Source organism: Anguilla rostrata, chromosome 17, assembly GCF_018555375.3.
Source record: "Anguilla rostrata isolate EN2019 chromosome 17, ASM1855537v3, whole genome shotgun sequence".
Classification (NCBI taxonomy): domain Eukaryota; kingdom Metazoa; phylum Chordata; class Actinopteri; order Anguilliformes; family Anguillidae; genus Anguilla; species Anguilla rostrata.
In genome coordinates this window covers 6,145,011-6,162,472 of record NC_057949.1, presented here as the reverse complement: position 1 = coordinate 6,162,472, position 17,462 = coordinate 6,145,011, and the positions used below count along the sequence as shown (strand labels likewise).

General features: G+C 41.5%; 2 protein-coding genes across 2 annotated transcripts in view; both read right to left on the bottom strand.

Annotated features, from left to right (window-relative positions):
• Positions 1 to 17,462, bottom strand: part of LOC135244177 (NACHT, LRR and PYD domains-containing protein 12-like) — a 77,047-nt gene that overhangs the window by 1,505 nt on the left and 58,080 nt on the right. The gene's annotated exons all lie outside the window — the stretch shown is intronic.
• Positions 1 to 17,462, bottom strand: part of LOC135244058 (uncharacterized) — a 34,804-nt gene that overhangs the window by 14,576 nt on the left and 2,766 nt on the right. Inside the window, exons 2-4 of the mRNA XM_064316256.1 lie at positions 16,682 to 16,825; positions 15,540 to 15,650; positions 14,761 to 14,871 (exon numbers count right to left, since the gene is read on the bottom strand). Coding sequence (XP_064172326.1) covers positions 14,761 to 14,871; positions 15,540 to 15,650; positions 16,682 to 16,740 — 281 coding nt within the window. The 5' untranslated portion in view covers positions 16,741 to 16,825. The remainder of the gene's footprint in view (positions 1 to 14,760; positions 14,872 to 15,539; positions 15,651 to 16,681; positions 16,826 to 17,462) is intronic.

Here is a 17,462-nt window from a genome sequence, read left to right as displayed (position 1 = left end):
GACTGTGAAACTTGGAGGGGAGTGATTGGGAGGAACGACCTCTCTGACCTGAACCTGTGCGGTGCTATGTTATTGGACTTCTGTGTTGGTCATGGTTTACCCATAACAAACAGCAGGTTCGAACACAAGGATGTTCATAAGGACACATGGTACCAGAACACCCTAGGCTAAAGGTCAAAATTTGACTTTGAGGTCATTTCATCAGACCTGTGACCATTTGTTTTGGACACTCAGGTGAAGAGAGGAACTGAGCTGTCAACTGATCACCATCTGGTGGTGAGTTGGATCAGTTGGCAGGGGAAGCTACCAGACCGACTGGGTAGGCCCAAACATGTAGTGAGGGTCTGCCTGGTGGAACAGTCTTTCTGGAAGGATTTCAACTCCCACCTCCAAGAAAGTTTTTCCTGTATCCCGGAGGAGGTTGGGGACATAGAGTCTGAATAGACCCTGTTCGAAACCTCTATTGTGGAAGCGGCTGATAGGGGTTGTGGTTAAAAGCTAGTCGGTGCATTCTCTGCTGGCAACCCAAGGTAAACTTGGTGACCTCCAGCGGTGAGGGAGGCTATCAAGCAGGAGAAAGAGGCATTCAAGGACTGTTTGGCACAGGGAACCTCTGATTTAGCCAACAGGTAACGGCAGGCAAAAAAAGGTCACAAGAGAACTTTTGAGAGGGCCTGGAGAAGGGCTGTCGGTCAACCACTAAGTGGTTTTGGAAAACCATTCATCACCTCGGGAGGTAAAAGTGGGACACCGTCCAGGCTGTTCTTAGCATGGATGGTGAAAATCTGACCATAACTGCGGACATTGTGGGAAGGTGGAAGAAAAACTGTGAGAAACTCCTAAATACAACAGAAACGGCCTCCATTCAGGAGGTTGAGCTGGAACAGTCTGGGGAATCAGAGCCCAGCTCTGTGGCAGAAGTCACGGGGGTGGTTGGGCACCACTCCTCAGTGGCAGAGCACCAGAAGTGGATGACATTCGTCTGAAAATGTTGAAAGCTCTTGATGTTGTTGTTATGGCTGACATAAATCCTCAATGTTGCGTGGAGGTCAGGAACACCACCAAAACTAACTAATAGTTATGTCATTCTGCATCATGATATGCTAAACAACAGACACATGACATTGGACCCAGCAGTCTTTGAAAATCAGAAATTAAAACAGTACTATTGACAAAGAAAGTACCACTGATAATTAAATTAATAGTTTGGATCAGATAACCAATCAAGGCAGAGCATGTGGGGAAAAAATGAAGCTCAATGGGCATTTAACATTTTACTGCATAAAACCATGACCACTCATTCTACTCATTCTAAGGTCAAAAAGTACACAACACTACTTACCTCAGACTCTGCAGTTTACAGTTTGGATGTATCAGTCCAGCATAGAGCAGCTTCACTCCAGAATCTCCCAGGTTATTGTAGCTGAGGTCCAGATCTCTCAGGGGCGAGTTTGATGACTGGAGAGCTGAGGCCACAATATCACAGGACTTCTCTGTGAGATCAGAGCTGTTCAGTCTGCAAAGAAGAGTTATTATAGTATTATATTACTTATACTGCATATAAAACATGTGCATGTAATATCTCTGTAATGTAACAGTGATAGTGTTCAGTAATGAGGAGTAAACTAGCATGACACCCCTGGGAGGGAGAGGCGGCAGTTCCGGGAAACACCGTTGGTTGCCGCATGGAGAGAGAGAGAGAGAGAGAGAGTGCACCCACACAAACATGAAATTAAATAAATTACCTTCTTCACCCTTCCCCCTCACGGGCTCCAGGCAAAAACAATAAACTAAAATAACAATCTAAAATAAGAAAGACAAAAAAAAACAAAAAACGGCGTGACCATTTTACCGTGCGCCGCCCGTAGCTGGCCCGCTTTCCAGCCGGCACCAGCGCCTCCAACCTTCCCAGCTGAGGATTACTTTCTCTTTCTTTCCCCCCTTTGAACAAAACTCTAAAAACAAACGAAATGAAAACCATAACCGCGTTCTGAGCTCCTGGTGTGAGCTCCTGGTCTCAGCCCGAACTGCGGAGAGCAGCACACTTTTAAGCACCTAGACTGACTAACGCAACTCAGGTGTGTGTGCTCTCTCCACCAGCCGGCACAGCCGAGACCAATCCGCCTCTCCGCTGGACCGAATGCCACACCATGGTTTTTGTGGTACTTTCACTTTCTAGCAACAAAGTATCTGTGAGTGCACAAATTCAGCAGAAGAGCAGATTCTTCAGTTAGCTAACTACTCTTGAGTCTTTGCCATTCTATCAGTCTGCTGCACACTGCAACTTCTATGGAAAATTAAACATTAACAGATTTAGCGATAATTTCCCTTGAAATAACAGCGAAGGGATTCTGTTCCCTGAAGATTAACTGTGGAATATGATTTAGTGGTTTTGGAGCCCCATGAACTAGCAGAATCTCCATGTCTGGTATGATGCAAAAGCTGGACTGTATCAATCAACAACATTATGGGTAGGTCGGAAATCGGGCTAGATGTAAAAAAATTCCTATCTACCCCTTAAAAAACTAAGTGGTGCTGCTGTCGTAGTTGTTTCATCAGAAAGTATTCCTTGCAATCATACCATACAAGGGGCATAGACACAATGTATTATGGGGCGTCTCTTGACCATTGAGTAATCCAGGCACTTTTCGTGTACTGAAACTGAACATATGTAGTGGAAAAATACTACAAATTCATTTTACTTAATACGAACAAGTAGATAACTACAGATAGAATGCAGTTTCTAATGTAGTTGTAGGCACTTTTTTTGCTAACTAAGTGAAAATATTCAGTGTAAACACAATAAATACTAATTTTACGTCACAGTTAGAATAGATAGTATGTGATTTCAAAAACAGCCACAGAGTGTTACAGGTTGTAGTCCTAAAATTGAGTTAACATTTTTGAGCCATGGGTTCCCTTAGCAGATTTCCAATGCTTTTTTCCATAGGGATCTCAATTTCAAAATAAGGTCTGTAGTTAACGTAAGCCTAAGAGTTTCATGTTATGTTCTACAAGATTATTTACACCCATTCATATCTAAACAATGAATTTCAAAGCTGTTATGTGCTTTAAAAACATAAGTCGCTAACACATTGCTATATTGAAACCACAAAAATGGTCACTTTTGACTAACTGCCTTTCCATACTAGCCCCGCACGCGACAACCGTTGTAGTTTCCTCAAAAAATTGCAGACCTTTTTTTTCAAATCTAGATCAATCTCAGGGATCAATATGACAGAAATCCATTGTGGTGATGGAAAACTTTAGCCTAATCTATAATTTGTTATTGATAAACAAGCACTAGTACAGAAAGAAAGTTCTAGCGTAGTTTCCAGGGTGGTGAACACATCTCTTTCTCTTTGACCCAGAGGACACTTATTTAGGATACTGCCTCGTTTGGGCAAGTGACAGATCAATCAACTGGCCCTGGGCTAGCAGACACTCTGGGCTCATTACGATCACTTATTTTATCCGTCCTTGTCTCCTCGGTCCTGGCCTGATCATCAAATCGATCAAGGTCCGCCATCTTTAAGGACATTCCAAATTGTTAAATGCTCCTCGGAGGAGCAAGGAGTTACGAGGCTAGCGGAGGATACTTCAGAAAGGATACGCAATCTACCCAAGCACTTCTACTTCCTACTTACCTGTGACCTTGGGCTTATTCCAATAACTTTTTTTTCACCTCCTTGCATTCTTTGCTCACATCCTTTCCTCACTCCTTAGTTCCATCCATTGGCGGATGCAAGGAAGGAAAGGAAACGAGGAAGGGTAGCACGGGCGGAGGAATTGAGGAAACGTGTATTGGGCAAATGGAACATCCTTGTTCAGGCTAGCATAAGTTTGAAGCCATGTCAATTACAGATATGGCAGATGGGGAGAGGTGGATTCAAAGGTCAATCATTTTTATGTCACGTGTTCCAAAAAACAAACAACAAAAAAAAACTTCCACAAAGGATGCATTCATGTTTCCTTGCTCAAGCATCCTTCGAGAGCCTCCCAGCTCCTCACTCCTAGCTCCTTCAACCAACCCCTTTAATGGGTTGGATTGTCCTTAAACGTGGCAGACCTTGATTGATTTCTGCGTTAGACAAGAGCCGAGGAGACGAGGATGGACTAAATAAATTATTGGAATGAGCCCCTTATAAGACCTGACGAGTTCAAACCCCGCCCTGGGCGTGTTGAAGTGTCCTTGAGCAAGACACCTAACCCCTAACTGCTCTGGCGAATGAGAGGCATCAATTGTAAAGCGCTTTGGATAAAAGCGCTATATAAATGCAGTCCATTTACCATTTACCATATATATAATATTGTAAATGAATACTGTAAATTTTAGCCTGTATTAATTTTAAGCAGTTTGAGTTGTATGTTTTGAAAAAGGTTGCTCCATTAAATGAATCTGCCTTTACACAAATTCATCATTCATTTAACAATTGCTATCTTTAACATAAATGGCAAATTAAATTAAAATAAGTGAAGTTTTTGCATAGGTGATGCTTATGGATTCAGAACATTTAGTGTGAGTTACCAGGTGTTAAAACACCTCGATTCAGACATCAAAAATCTAATTTTCACTTTCCCAACCATTTCATTGAACATTATTCTCACTAGAACATGAACGTGTGAAAATAGGCTGTCAGTCTATTAAGTCAGTTATTAATGTTGTAATACTCACATGGCATTCCTGCAGTTCCTGACTACTGGTAGCAGTCTCTGATGACCTGCTGCTGATGTGTTGTAGATCTTCAAGTCAAATTCATCCAGGATCTCCTCTGACATCAGGAACACAAAGGCCAGAGCTGAACATTGGTCTGGTTTCAGCTCTTTATCAGAAAGTTTTCCTGATTTCAGGGAATTCTGGATTTCCTGCACTAGGGAGTTGTCATTCAGTTCATGCAGACAGTGGAACAGATTGATGGTCCTCTCTGCTGAAGATTCCTCTCTGATCTTCATCTTGATGTACTGGATGGTTTTCTCTATGCTCTCTGATCTGCTTTCTGTCTGTGGGCCTCGTACAGATGATATTGTCTGTCTGCGTAATCTTTGAAAGAAAATTAAACTGGTGTTTGTTTTGCATCTTGCTCCACCAAGTCTGCTTTCTGTCTGTGTCAGCAGTCCTCCAAAAAGAGACTGAGTGGAGTCCAGAGAGAGGCCGAGAAGGAATCGGAGGAAAAGGTCCCGGTGTCCATTCTTACTCGATAAGGCCTGATCCACTGCTGTCTTGTGTAACTTAAGCAGTTGCACTCTGTCACTGTGAGGCTTTGATTTTACTGCTCTGAGAACATTTATCTTCTTATTCACACATGAATGAAACACAAAAAAGGCAGCCAGATACTCCTGGATGCTCAGATGCACAAAGCAGTAGACCTTCTTCTGATCTAACCCATGCTCCTCTTTAAAGATCTCTGTGTACACCCTAGAGTACACTGAAGCTTCCCTGACATCAATGCCACTCTCTCTCAGGTCCTCTTCATAGAATATCAGATTGCCCTTTTCCAGCTGTACAAAAGCCAGCTGCCCCAGTTTCAAGATGATATCTGTATCTGACTCCAAAATTGTTTCTGGGTTTGTCTCTTTGCCGCCATGGTAGTTCAGATTTTTTGCATTTGTCTGAATGAGCAGAAAGTGTGTGTACAGTTCAGTCAGAGTTTTGGGCAGATGTCTACTCTTTTCTTCACCCAGCATTGTCTCCAGAACAGTAGCAGATATCCAGCTGAAAAGTGGTATGTGACACATGATGTAGAGACTCCTTGACGACTTTATGTGTGCGATAACTCTGCTGGCCTTGTTCTGGTCTCTGATTCTCTTCCTGAAGTACTCCTCCTTCCGTGGGTCATTGAACCCTCGTACCTCTGTTACTCGGTGGACACACTCAGGAGGGATCTGACTGGCTGCTGCTGGTAGGGAAGTGATCCAGAGGAGAGCAGAGGGAAGCAGATTTCCCTTAATGAGGTTGGTCAGCAGCACATCCACTGATGATGACTCTGTTATATCACAGCAGATCTTATTACTTTGGAAATGTAGAGGAAGTCGACATTCATCCAGACCATCAAAGATAAACACAACTTTGACTTCATCACCTTCAACACTTTTGATCTCGTTCAGCTCTGGAAAGTAGTGCTGGAGAAGTTGCATCAGACTGAATGCTCTTTCCTTTTTCAAGTTCAAATCTCTGAAAGGAAGAGTGAAGATGAAATCAATGTCCTGATTGGCTTTACCTTCTGCCCAGTCCAGAATGAACTTCTGCACAGAGATGGTTTTCCCAATGCCAGCGATGCCCTTTGTAAGCACTGTTCTGATGGATTTCTTTTGTCCAGGTAAAGGCTTAAAGATGTCATTGTAAAGGATTGTAGTCTCCTGTGTGGTTCCTCTTTTGGATGCTGTCTCAATCTGTCTGACCTCATGTTCATTATTGACCCCCCAACTTTCCCCCTCTGTGATGTAGAGCTCTGTATAGATCTCACTAAGGAGGGTTGGGTGGCCCTGCTTTGCTAAACCTTCAAATAAGTATTCAAACTTCTTCTTTAGAATTGTTTTCAGTGCCTGCTGGGCTGTAGTTATGGATTCATCTGAAAATAGGAAATATGAGAAACAATAATTTTTAAAACAAGACAAACATGACATAATGATGAAAACAGGTTATTCAGCCTAACAATACTCGATACTTTTGGCTGTATATGTGACACCACTGCTACAGCACAATGCCTAGAACCTGAAAGGCTTTGATCAACTATTACTCCTAAGTATTTTTCTAATTAAGCACATTCTGATTTTGTTACCAATATTCCTACCTTATGTTTTAATTTACCACATGTAGAACTTTACATTTAGCTATACTGAATTTCATTTGCCAGGTTTACACCCACTACTGGATTCTATTTATATGTTCTTGGATTACTATTGTAAATTCCACACTATTAGCTAAACATCCAAGTTTTTTATCATCTGAAAATGTAACAAATGTACTTTCAATGTTCCGGTCAAGGTCATTTATATAAATAAGGAAGGGCAGTGGTCCCAACACCAATCCTTGTGGGACTGCACTTCCTGCAGTACCCTGCTCAGGTGAGATCCCTCCCACTACTCTTTGTGTTCTGCCCTGTAGCCAGTTCCAAACCCACTCAAAAATACCTCCTGTAACTCGCACTGTCTTCATTATATCTCTAATGTGGTACCTCATTAAAAATATCAAAACCATTTGGGCTATCCTTTAGGATGTTGCAGCAGAGGGCATGTTCATTTAACCTCTTAGCGCAAAGCCCCTAGTGGTGGGCACGCCGGAGTGCCGAGATTACTAAACTCAGACATTCGGTGCTACTGCAACCAAAGTGTGAGTTAAAAACAGAAACGCGTTGTTTTAGTTTCATTAGTAGACGATACACGACAACTATGCCGAAAACGGAGTTTCGCAGCCCCACCATTGTCGCTCTGGTCGACATGGGGGCGACATGGCTTAGGAGGTAAGAGCGACTGTCTGGTAATCGGAGGGTTTCCGGTTCAAACCTCGGCCTGGGCGTGTCGAAGTGTCCTTGAGCAAGACACCTAACCCCTAACTGCTCTGGCGAATGAGAGGCATCAATTGTAAAGCGCTTTGGATAAAAGCGCTATATAAATGCAGTCCATTTACCATTTACCATTGGTCGTTCATTTAAGACGCACCCCCTCCCTGCAGTCTCATCTACAAAACACCCCCCACCCTTGACATAATGGACAATACTGTCTATCTTGGCATTCATAAAAATATTCTTTCACCACTAAAAAATCATATTCCGTCATAGCAACAAGATAAACCCGACAATAGCCCTAAGAGATGCCTATACAGCAGTGAAAACGCTGCTCACTGAATAACGAAATAAGCGAGAAAAAGTTTTTAAAAATGATACCATGTCATTCTACAGTCAATATCTGGGACTAAATATTGAATAAATATACAACCTTACTGTTGGTTTTACGTGTAGAGATTTCCCTTTTGAGACTGGTGGTCATATATTGTCTTGGACAATCCGTTCGGGAAATACAGGCGTGTTTGTGACGCCTGGGTATCTTCCAAAATAGCTGTGCGTAATACCACACCTGTTGTTTACGGCATCATCGCCCTTTTTAGTAGAGTCTGGCTTGATTGACAATTAATTTATTCAGTAAGTGAGAGTATAAGCTTTCTAACGATGTATAACATGTCTAATTCTGCTTTTGGAATAGCGTTTTATAGGTCAGCGTAACCGAAAATGTTCTTATCATCGCATTCAATTACGCATATGTTTGCTGATAGACCTAGCTGACATCGTTTTCTGGAGCAAAACAGAAGCGAATAGAACAGTATTATTTATTTACTGTCTCTGTCTCCATCTACTGAACATAGATAAGATTTAATTCATTGCTATGTAAATATTACTTCTCAAAATACTTCGGTTATATACGTTATTTTTGAAATTGAGAGTCTTTAAATAGGTTCGTGGTATTATATAATGTGGATATTTCACACTGTAGTGTAAGCGTTAGTTAGGGCTGTAGTGTTTGTGAAGCGTGCAACAGTGATGATGTAAGAGTTGGAACATTGCCAAAGCGTGGTGGACGGTTGAAAATGGTTTTCATGTTGTCCCATCCCCATACAAGAAAACACACGAGAGCACAGAGTATAGAAATACATACAAGAGTTAATTATTGCACATTTAGGTACTGTACCACATTGTGTGACAATATGTTTGCATTATTTTTTAATCTGATAGCAATCTCCCATCTTAAACCTTCATAAGGGGCTCATTTATATGCTTTATGATGGACAAAAAGCATTTTATTCAATTTTGGAGAGATTTTGGATATGTTTCTGGACACCTAGATATTTTAGACAACTGTACTGACTGAAAGCTTGTAATTCCCACATGAAAATTATGCAACAGTGATTTTCTTGAGTCAAAACTGTCACGGTGCAGGGGCTAGGACCCAGGCGCAGAGTAAGGAAAGACAAACTCAAAAAGGGAAAAAGACTTTACTAACAAAAAAGGCAAACAGAAACAGGGAACAGAAAAGGCCACGGTGGGCAAAAACACAAACTCCAAAAAATCTAAGAAAAACAGAAAACAAGAGAAACTCAAAATATGGGCAGGGCAGAACACAGGCAGGCAGAGTACACGGGTAGGTAGATACGGTAAGAAACAAACACAAGTCAGAAACAATCAAAAAACTCAAAAAACAATCAAACCAGAAAAGGAGGGGATAACAAGACACAGGTGGGAACAATGATAGAATAACAGACAATAATGGAAAACAATAATACAATTAACAGGGGAACGAGCAGGACACAAAACAGGAGTGCCGCCATCTGGCGGCCCCACAAGGAAAAACAGAAACAGTAAAACGGAACCATGACAAAAACAATTGATTTGTAGTGAAATACGTGAATATGTTGTGATTTACAGCAATGCATAATTTAGACATTTTGGATAGATTTGGAGATGCTGGGTACACTGCTTAGTTTTTGCTTCATACATCTATAGTAGTTCTACATATCCACCCTTAGATTTTATGTGGTCTTGTGGTCAAGAAGTTTTTGATCTAGCACATGTATAGTTTAACCTGCTGTATATATGCAATCTCTCAGTATTTCATTGCAAACTTAAAAAGTGCAAATTTTTGATTTTTTGACAAAACAATTGCGTTTGTGGCACTTTATTTCTTCCAAAATTATGAATATAAACTAATCTGCGTTAATATTGTAAATTGTACAAATGTCTTGCTTCATTTAAGCCATTTTTCAAGTCTCTGTGGTGTTCACATCTGGAGTTATAAAGCTTTAAATAGGGTACCCCCTAAATGGGCAAGGATTGACAAGATTTGGCTTGTGGCTTAAGGGGTTAATGTCATGTGAATTAGCTGGCCCCCCATAATCACTGCTTGATGCTACATTTCAATTTACATGCATCTTTGTACATGCTGGTTGAGTCATTTTCTATATGTAAGATTGTCAGTGTAAAACATTATTATGAAAGTGTGGATGCTATAAGAACATTCAGGACATTGTTCACTGTCATGTTTTCTAAAGTCTTGTCAGCATTCTAATGGACACAAAGTAGCAATGAGAGAAAACTCTTACTGCGCTGCTCATCCCTCTCCAGTGAGTCGGCGAGATCCTTCTGTTTCATGTCCCTCAGGATGCGGAGTGTGATCTTCAGAAACCTCTCACTGCCACAGGTCTCCAGCATCTTCTCAACTATGTACAGGGCCTCAGGATCCTCCTGCTCCCTCTCAGTGCATTCTGGGTAATCATCAATTTGATGACCCATGAACAATTTCTTCATCTTCATAAACTTATCTAGTACAGAAGGATCTTCAGACAGAGTCTTAAAGCATTCTGGGCAATCCTGACTCAGATGGCTCTGAAACACTTTCAACTTTTCATCCTTCTTCAGCTTCATCAGTGTGCATAGGAGAGACTGAAATAAACACATGAAGAGGTGTGCTGTATCAGTGTGTGGAATAAACACATGAAGAGGTGCGCTGTATCAGCGTGAAATAAACACATGAAGAGGTGTGCTGTATCAGTGTGAAATAAACACATGAAGAGATGTACTGTATCAGTGTGAAATAAAACGGAGGACGGAGTGTAGCACAGTGGGTAAGGAACTGGGCTTGTAACCGAAAGGTCGAGGTTGATTCGAAGGACACTGCCGTGTACCTGAGCAAGGTACTTAACGATTGTTTCAGTATATATCAGCTGTATAAATGGATACAATGTAAATCTATGTAAGTTGGTAGTCGCTCTGGAAGAGCGTCTGCTATCCTGTATGTAATGTAAAACTGAAAGGTGGAAAAAACAGAGCCTCTATAACGATGACCGTGTTAAATGAGACAATGAAGGGTCGATTATGTTTTTAAAGGGACAGAAGCAATAATTTCAGTGCAGTGAATAGAGGGGAGGGCTTCTCCTATCATTGTTATGCAGATGACACACAACTCTTCTTTTCTTTCCCCCCCTCGACCACACAGGTCAATGATAAGATCTCTTCCTGCCTGGCTGACATCTCCACCTGGATGGCCAGCCACCATCTGAAGCTCAACCTCAACAAAACTGAGCTGCTCTTCTTCCAGTGCAAGGCCTCCTTACTTCGTGAGCTCTCAATCACGGTTGATGGCACCACAGTGACTGCCTCTCACTCTGCCAAGAGCTTGGGGGTGGTCCTGGATGACCAACTGGACCTCAAGGAGCAAATCAAGGCAACATCACGGTCCTGCAGATTCCTTCTGTACAACATCAGAAGGATTCGACCATACCTGATGACGCACTCCACCCAGCTGCTCGTCCAGGCTACAGTGACCTCTCGCCTTGATTACTGCAACTCTCTCCTTGCAAGCCTGCCAGCTTGTGCCATACAGCCACTACAGATGATTCAGAATGCCGCTGCCCGACTCATCTACAACCTTCCCAAATTCTCCCACGTCACTCCTCTGCTGCGATCACTCCACTGGCTACCGGTCGCTGCCAGGATCCGGTTCAAAGCCCTGACCCTTGCCTACACTGCTGCCAACAGGACAGCCCCCATCTACTTGCAGGACATGACTCATTCTATGTGCCTGCTCGACCACTCCGCTCTGCGGCAGCAGGGTGCCTTGTAACCCTCCCACCCGCCCAAAGGGATCACAGAGCTTCTCCACCTAGCTCCCCAGTGGTGGAACGAACTCCCCGTCCCTCTCCGAACCTCCCCTCACTACCCATCTTCCGCCGTGGCCTGAAGACTCATCTCTTCAGACTATACCTGGACTAACCACCACCACGCTGTATATTTCACTCTAAATTCCCCCCCCTTTTTTTCATGACACTTGTTACATGTTGCCCCATCCCAGCACTTTTTGGTAATTTGTATTTGTCCTAATACTGTAGCTTACTTTTCTGCCTAGTTGGATTTGCAGAGGTTAGGTCTGAATAGTGTTCACCGTGTGAACTAAACTGTGTTCTTGGCTAGAAATAGCTGTACAAAATAAGTATTGTACCTTACTGAACCTGTGTTAAGCAGTTGTCTATGACCATGAAATGCACTTTTTGTACGTCGCTTTGGATAAAAGCGTCTGCCAAATAAATGTAATGTAATGTAATGTGTGAAATATAAATGTCCTGCCCCAGGCTTTTGAGTTCTTTTAGCAGTGTTTTAGCACCTCCTAGTGGTGGTTTGTTTGAACAGAAAGTAACCTGTCTGTACAGGAAGTAGATCTCATGTGACCTGAAAGCAGCCATTTTCTCCTCAAGCAGACCAAGGAGCATACAGCTTATCTGCTGCTGCATCATCCGTAAGTTTCTGTGTTATGTAACCTCATATTCTAATCATATTTGGTGATATTTGTGAGGAGGATGCTTTTGTGAACTTTGTAAGATATATGCTGTAATTGCTGAGATGTAACATGTGCTTGCCTGGTGTGGAGCTGATATTAGCTAAAATAGAATATAGGCTGTTGTGAGAACTATGTTTTATGTAAAGTGCATTATTATAATTTAATGTACATTTATAGTAGAAAATCAGACATTTTGGTTTTAAATAAATGTAGTATGTAGCAGTAAGCTATAGCTACCTTGTCATTGCACCAGCTCTAACACTATTGAATGCTTATGTTACATTATTGAATTGCTTAGGTATTTTGTTGTGTTTTCTACAGTTTCACTCTCGATTCATGAATGCATCTACTACGGCATCTTATTAAAAGCACAACTAAGATGATCCCTGACTCTTATGCATTTATTGGACGGAGTTTGGCTTGCTGTTAAATTGTGTTGCCACATAATGAGAACAGTACAATACAATATATGAGTAGTATATTGTTCAGTGACAAATTTGCCTTACATTTAGCATATCACACAAAAAATATATTCACATAGATGTGTGTGAAGAATATCTGTATCAACTCTCTTGTGAAGGAATGGTTAATTGTTCGCTGAACAAGGTGGTGATGAATGCCATTGCATTAGCTAGATGGCTAATAAAATGGAATTAATCACCCTATCTGGCTCCTATTTGAACAGATATTGGTATTAATTAGCTGCACGCAATCTCACCAATTGATCAGAAATTCACCATTTGCTTTCAAATAAATGTAGTTACCTATCCGCCAATCATAACCTGTCTAACTGATGCCTCAAAGGTTTTCAGGTGGTTCGTATCTTCTCTGTGGCAAGCTACAAACTCAACAAGATAACAAAAACTACTCCCGTAAGTAATTCTTGGCTACTTTTTTGTGTTATCCTTCCACTCTTCAGAGGTAAAGGGTGGGTAGGATAACGGTCACCTTTTTTTCACATCATTTTAACATGTTCCCGACTTTCTATCATTTTATGAGATGCTTGTATACACTTCCCCGGTAGATCTGCACCACAGGACAGTTCTGCGATATGCAGGTATCTCGTGCAGGGTGTTAGGGGAATCAGGAATATCATGGAAAGGGATTACTAACCATATCCTTCACTCTCCGTTTTAGTATTGTAGTGTTCTATTCGTTACTATCTTTGGTAACGTAATTTTAATGCCTCCAGACATTTTTGTGACAATGAAAAAACTATAAATAACACAATAAAATTTCAGGGCATTTTTGCTCCGAGCCTCGGATAATTTCAAACCCTGTGCTAAAGGAATCTTGACTTTCTGTCAGCCAAGGAAGGCCAGGTAGCTCTCCAGAAATTTATTAGATATTAAGTTTGGTCTTTTAAGGGGTTAAATTAGCACATCAGCCTAAGGACTAGCATTTCATTTGTACATCCAGGAGCTTCACTTGATCTTTCCACTCAGGATTCACTATACAAACATTTCCGATTATTAAATACAGGGAATTTTTTGATACCTCTTGCTCCAAAACAAAAAAGAAATACATTTTTTAAATGTGTTTAAAACAGAATGTTAATATAAAGCTGGTTTATTGTGCTAGTGTGATGTTATACTGTGGATGGCTATGAGTAATATTTGGTTAAGGTTCAAAATGTTAATATTAAGTGCAATAATAGGCACATATGAACATATGCATTATATACTGTATGTTTGAATATAATTTCCTGTTATGAAGAAAAGACATAACTGATTAAAACAATTTAGAAAAAGCCACACCTGTTTTGAGAAGGGTAATTTGTTCGAATTCTTGTCTTGTAAATGGCAGGACTTAAATGATTGCTGGATCCTGTGAACAAAACATGGAGACAGAGCTTCCAGTTAAACTCATCCTCTTGCTGCAGCTCTAACTCAGAGCACATGGAGACAGAGCTTCCAGTTAAACTCATCCTCTTACTGCAGCTCTAACTCAGAGCACGTGGAGACATAGCTTCCAGTTAACTCATCCTGTTACTGCAGCTCTAACTCACAGCACATGGAGACAGAGCATCCAGTTAAACTCATCATTTTACTGCAGCTGTAGCTCACAGCACATGGAGACAGAGGGCATTCAGTTAACACTCATCCTCTATACTGCACATCTCTAAACGTCTACCGCACCTGGAGACAAAGAGCACTCCAGTTAAATTCTTCTTACTGCACTCTAACTCACAGCACATGGAGACAGAGCTTCCAGTTAAACTCATCCTCTTACTGCAGCTCTAACTCACAGCACATGGAGACAGAGCTTCCAGTTAAACTCATCCTCTTACTGCAGCTGTAGCTCACAGCACATCTGAATATAACGTAATACACCTCACCTACACCTGAATGAGATATAATAAACAACCTACACTTGAAAGGTGACAGTGACATCAAAGTACAATTAAAAAGTAGTGTCAATTTGAACCTGTTTAATTACCTTTGATCATCTGTGAACTCTCCTCTGAAGTTAACTGGATGATGCATCGAACGATCACTCTTCAGAGACACACAGCTGGGTACAGGTGACCCTGCTCTCTCTACCTGGACCCTGTGAACAAACCATGGAGACAGAGCTTCCAGTTAAACTCATCCTCTTACTGCAGCTCTAACTCACAGCACATGGAGACAGAGCTTCCAGTTAAACTCATCCTCTTACTGCACCTCTAACTCACAGCACATGGAGACAGAGCTTCCAGTTAAACTCATCTTCTTACTGCACCTCTAACTCACAGCACATGGAGACAGAGCTTACAGTTAAACTCATCCTCTTACAGCAGCTCTAACTCACAGCACATGGAGACAGAGGTTCCAGTTAAACTCATCCTCTTACTGCAGCTCTAACTCACAGCACATGGAGACAGAGCATCCAGTTAAACTCATCCTCTTACTGCAGCACTAACTCACAGCACATGGAGACAGATAGCTTCCCTGTTTAAACTCCATCCTCTTACTGCAGCACTAACTCACAGTACATGGAGACAGAGCTTCCAGTTAAACTCATCCTCTTACTGCAGCTCTAACTCACAGCACATGGAGACAGAGCTTCCAGTTAAACTCTTCATTTTACTGCAGCTGTAGCTCACAGCACATCTGAATATAACTTAATACACCTCACCTACACCTGAATGAGATATAATAAACAACCTACACTTGAAAGGTGACAGTGACATCAAAGTACAATCAAAAAGTAGTGTCAATTTGAACCTGTTTAATTACCATTGATCATCTTTGAACTCTCCTCTGAGGTTAGCTGGATGATGCATCGAACGATCACTCTTCAGAGACACACAGCTGGGTACAGGTGACCCTGCTCTCTCTACCTGGACCCTGTGAACAAACCATGGAGACAGAGCTTCCAGTTAAACTCATCTTCTTACTGCACCTCTAACTCACAGCACATGGAGACAGAGCTTCCAGTTAAACTCATCCTCTTACTGCAGCTCTAACTCACAGCACATGGAGACAGAGCTTACAGTTAAACTCATCTTCTTACTGCAGCTCTAACTCACAGCACATGGAGACAGAGCTTCCAGTTAAACTCATCCTCTTACTGCAGCTCTAACTCACAGCACATGGAGACAGATCTTCCAGTTAAACACATTCTCTTACTGCAGCTGTAGCTCACAGACATCGATATAACCCTTATCAGCTCTCACCCACACCTGAGAGAGTATAATAAAACCTACACTTTAAGGTGACAGTGACTCAAGTACAACAAAAGTAGTTCAATTTGAACCGTTTTATACCTTTGATCATCTTAGCTCTCCTCTGAAGTTAACTGGATGATGCATCGAACCATCACTCTTCAGAGACACACAGCTGGGTACAGGTGACCCTGCTCTCTCTACCTGGACCCTGTGAACAAGCCATGCAGACAGAGCTTCCAGTTAAACTCATCCTCTTACAGCAGCTCTAACTCACAGCACATGGAGACAGGGCTTCCAGTTAAACTAATCCTCTTACTGCAGCTCTAACTCAAAACACACGGAGACAGAGCTTCCAGTTAAACTCATTCTCTTACTGCAGCTCTAATTCACAGCACATGGAGACAGAGCTTCTAGTTAAACTCATCCTCCAACTGCAGCTCTAACTCACAGCACATGGAGACAGGGCTTCCAGTTAAACTCATCCTCTTACTGCAGCTCTAATTCACAGCACATGGAGACAGGGCTTCCAGTTAAACTAATCCTCTTACTGCAGCTCTAACTCACAGCACATGGAGACAGAGCTTCCAGTTAAACTCATATTCTTACTGCACCTCTAACTCACAGCACATGGAGAGAGCTTCCAGTTAAATTCACCCTTTTACTGAAGATCTACCTCACAGTCCATTTAATATTTTAATCATGAATTTATACCTCTTTCTGTCAGCGTTGTGGGTTCCATCTTTATACTCTGGCTCCTCTGAGAGGCTCATTTTAGACACAGCCCCCTATCTCAGAGGACTGGAACACATCAGACCAGATTAGGCCACAACACGGTTCTGATCCAAATCTGCAGACCTTTACACAAACAATAAGAGAACAAATTGAACACAAATATGGACACATGAACACTCAGACACACGTGCACACGCGCATGTGAGCACATGTATAACACACACCATGCACATGCATGCACTCTCACACACAACAAATGCATGCACAATAGGTAAGCGTCCGAGAATACTCTTTTTACAGATAAAGATTTCCAGTTTTACACAGGGACATGCTGTAGATCATGCATGTTGACTTCGGTCAGAAATGGGCAAACATTGGAGAAAAGTAAAAAATTCTAAATGTCAGAAAATCCAATATGGTGGTGGTTATGAGCAATTTGTTCAGAATGAGGAGGTAGACATGAAGAACATCTGGTGCATGTACATGAAACAGGATGGCCATAATAATTTTTTCTGTGTTGCAAAAATGATTCAATATTTAATTTAATTGCAATTTAATTGATTCAGCATTTAATTCATATTTTTGTCAGTGCAATATTTTATTTGATTGCATTTTATTTGATTCAACACTTAATTTAATTGTTTAATTCATCATATTTGTTACTTCCACCCCTCATATTGGAAATTCATACCAATGAGAAAAATTGAATGGGAAAGATGAAAGTAGTTATGACTGAAATACCAGTAATGGTAAATGAACC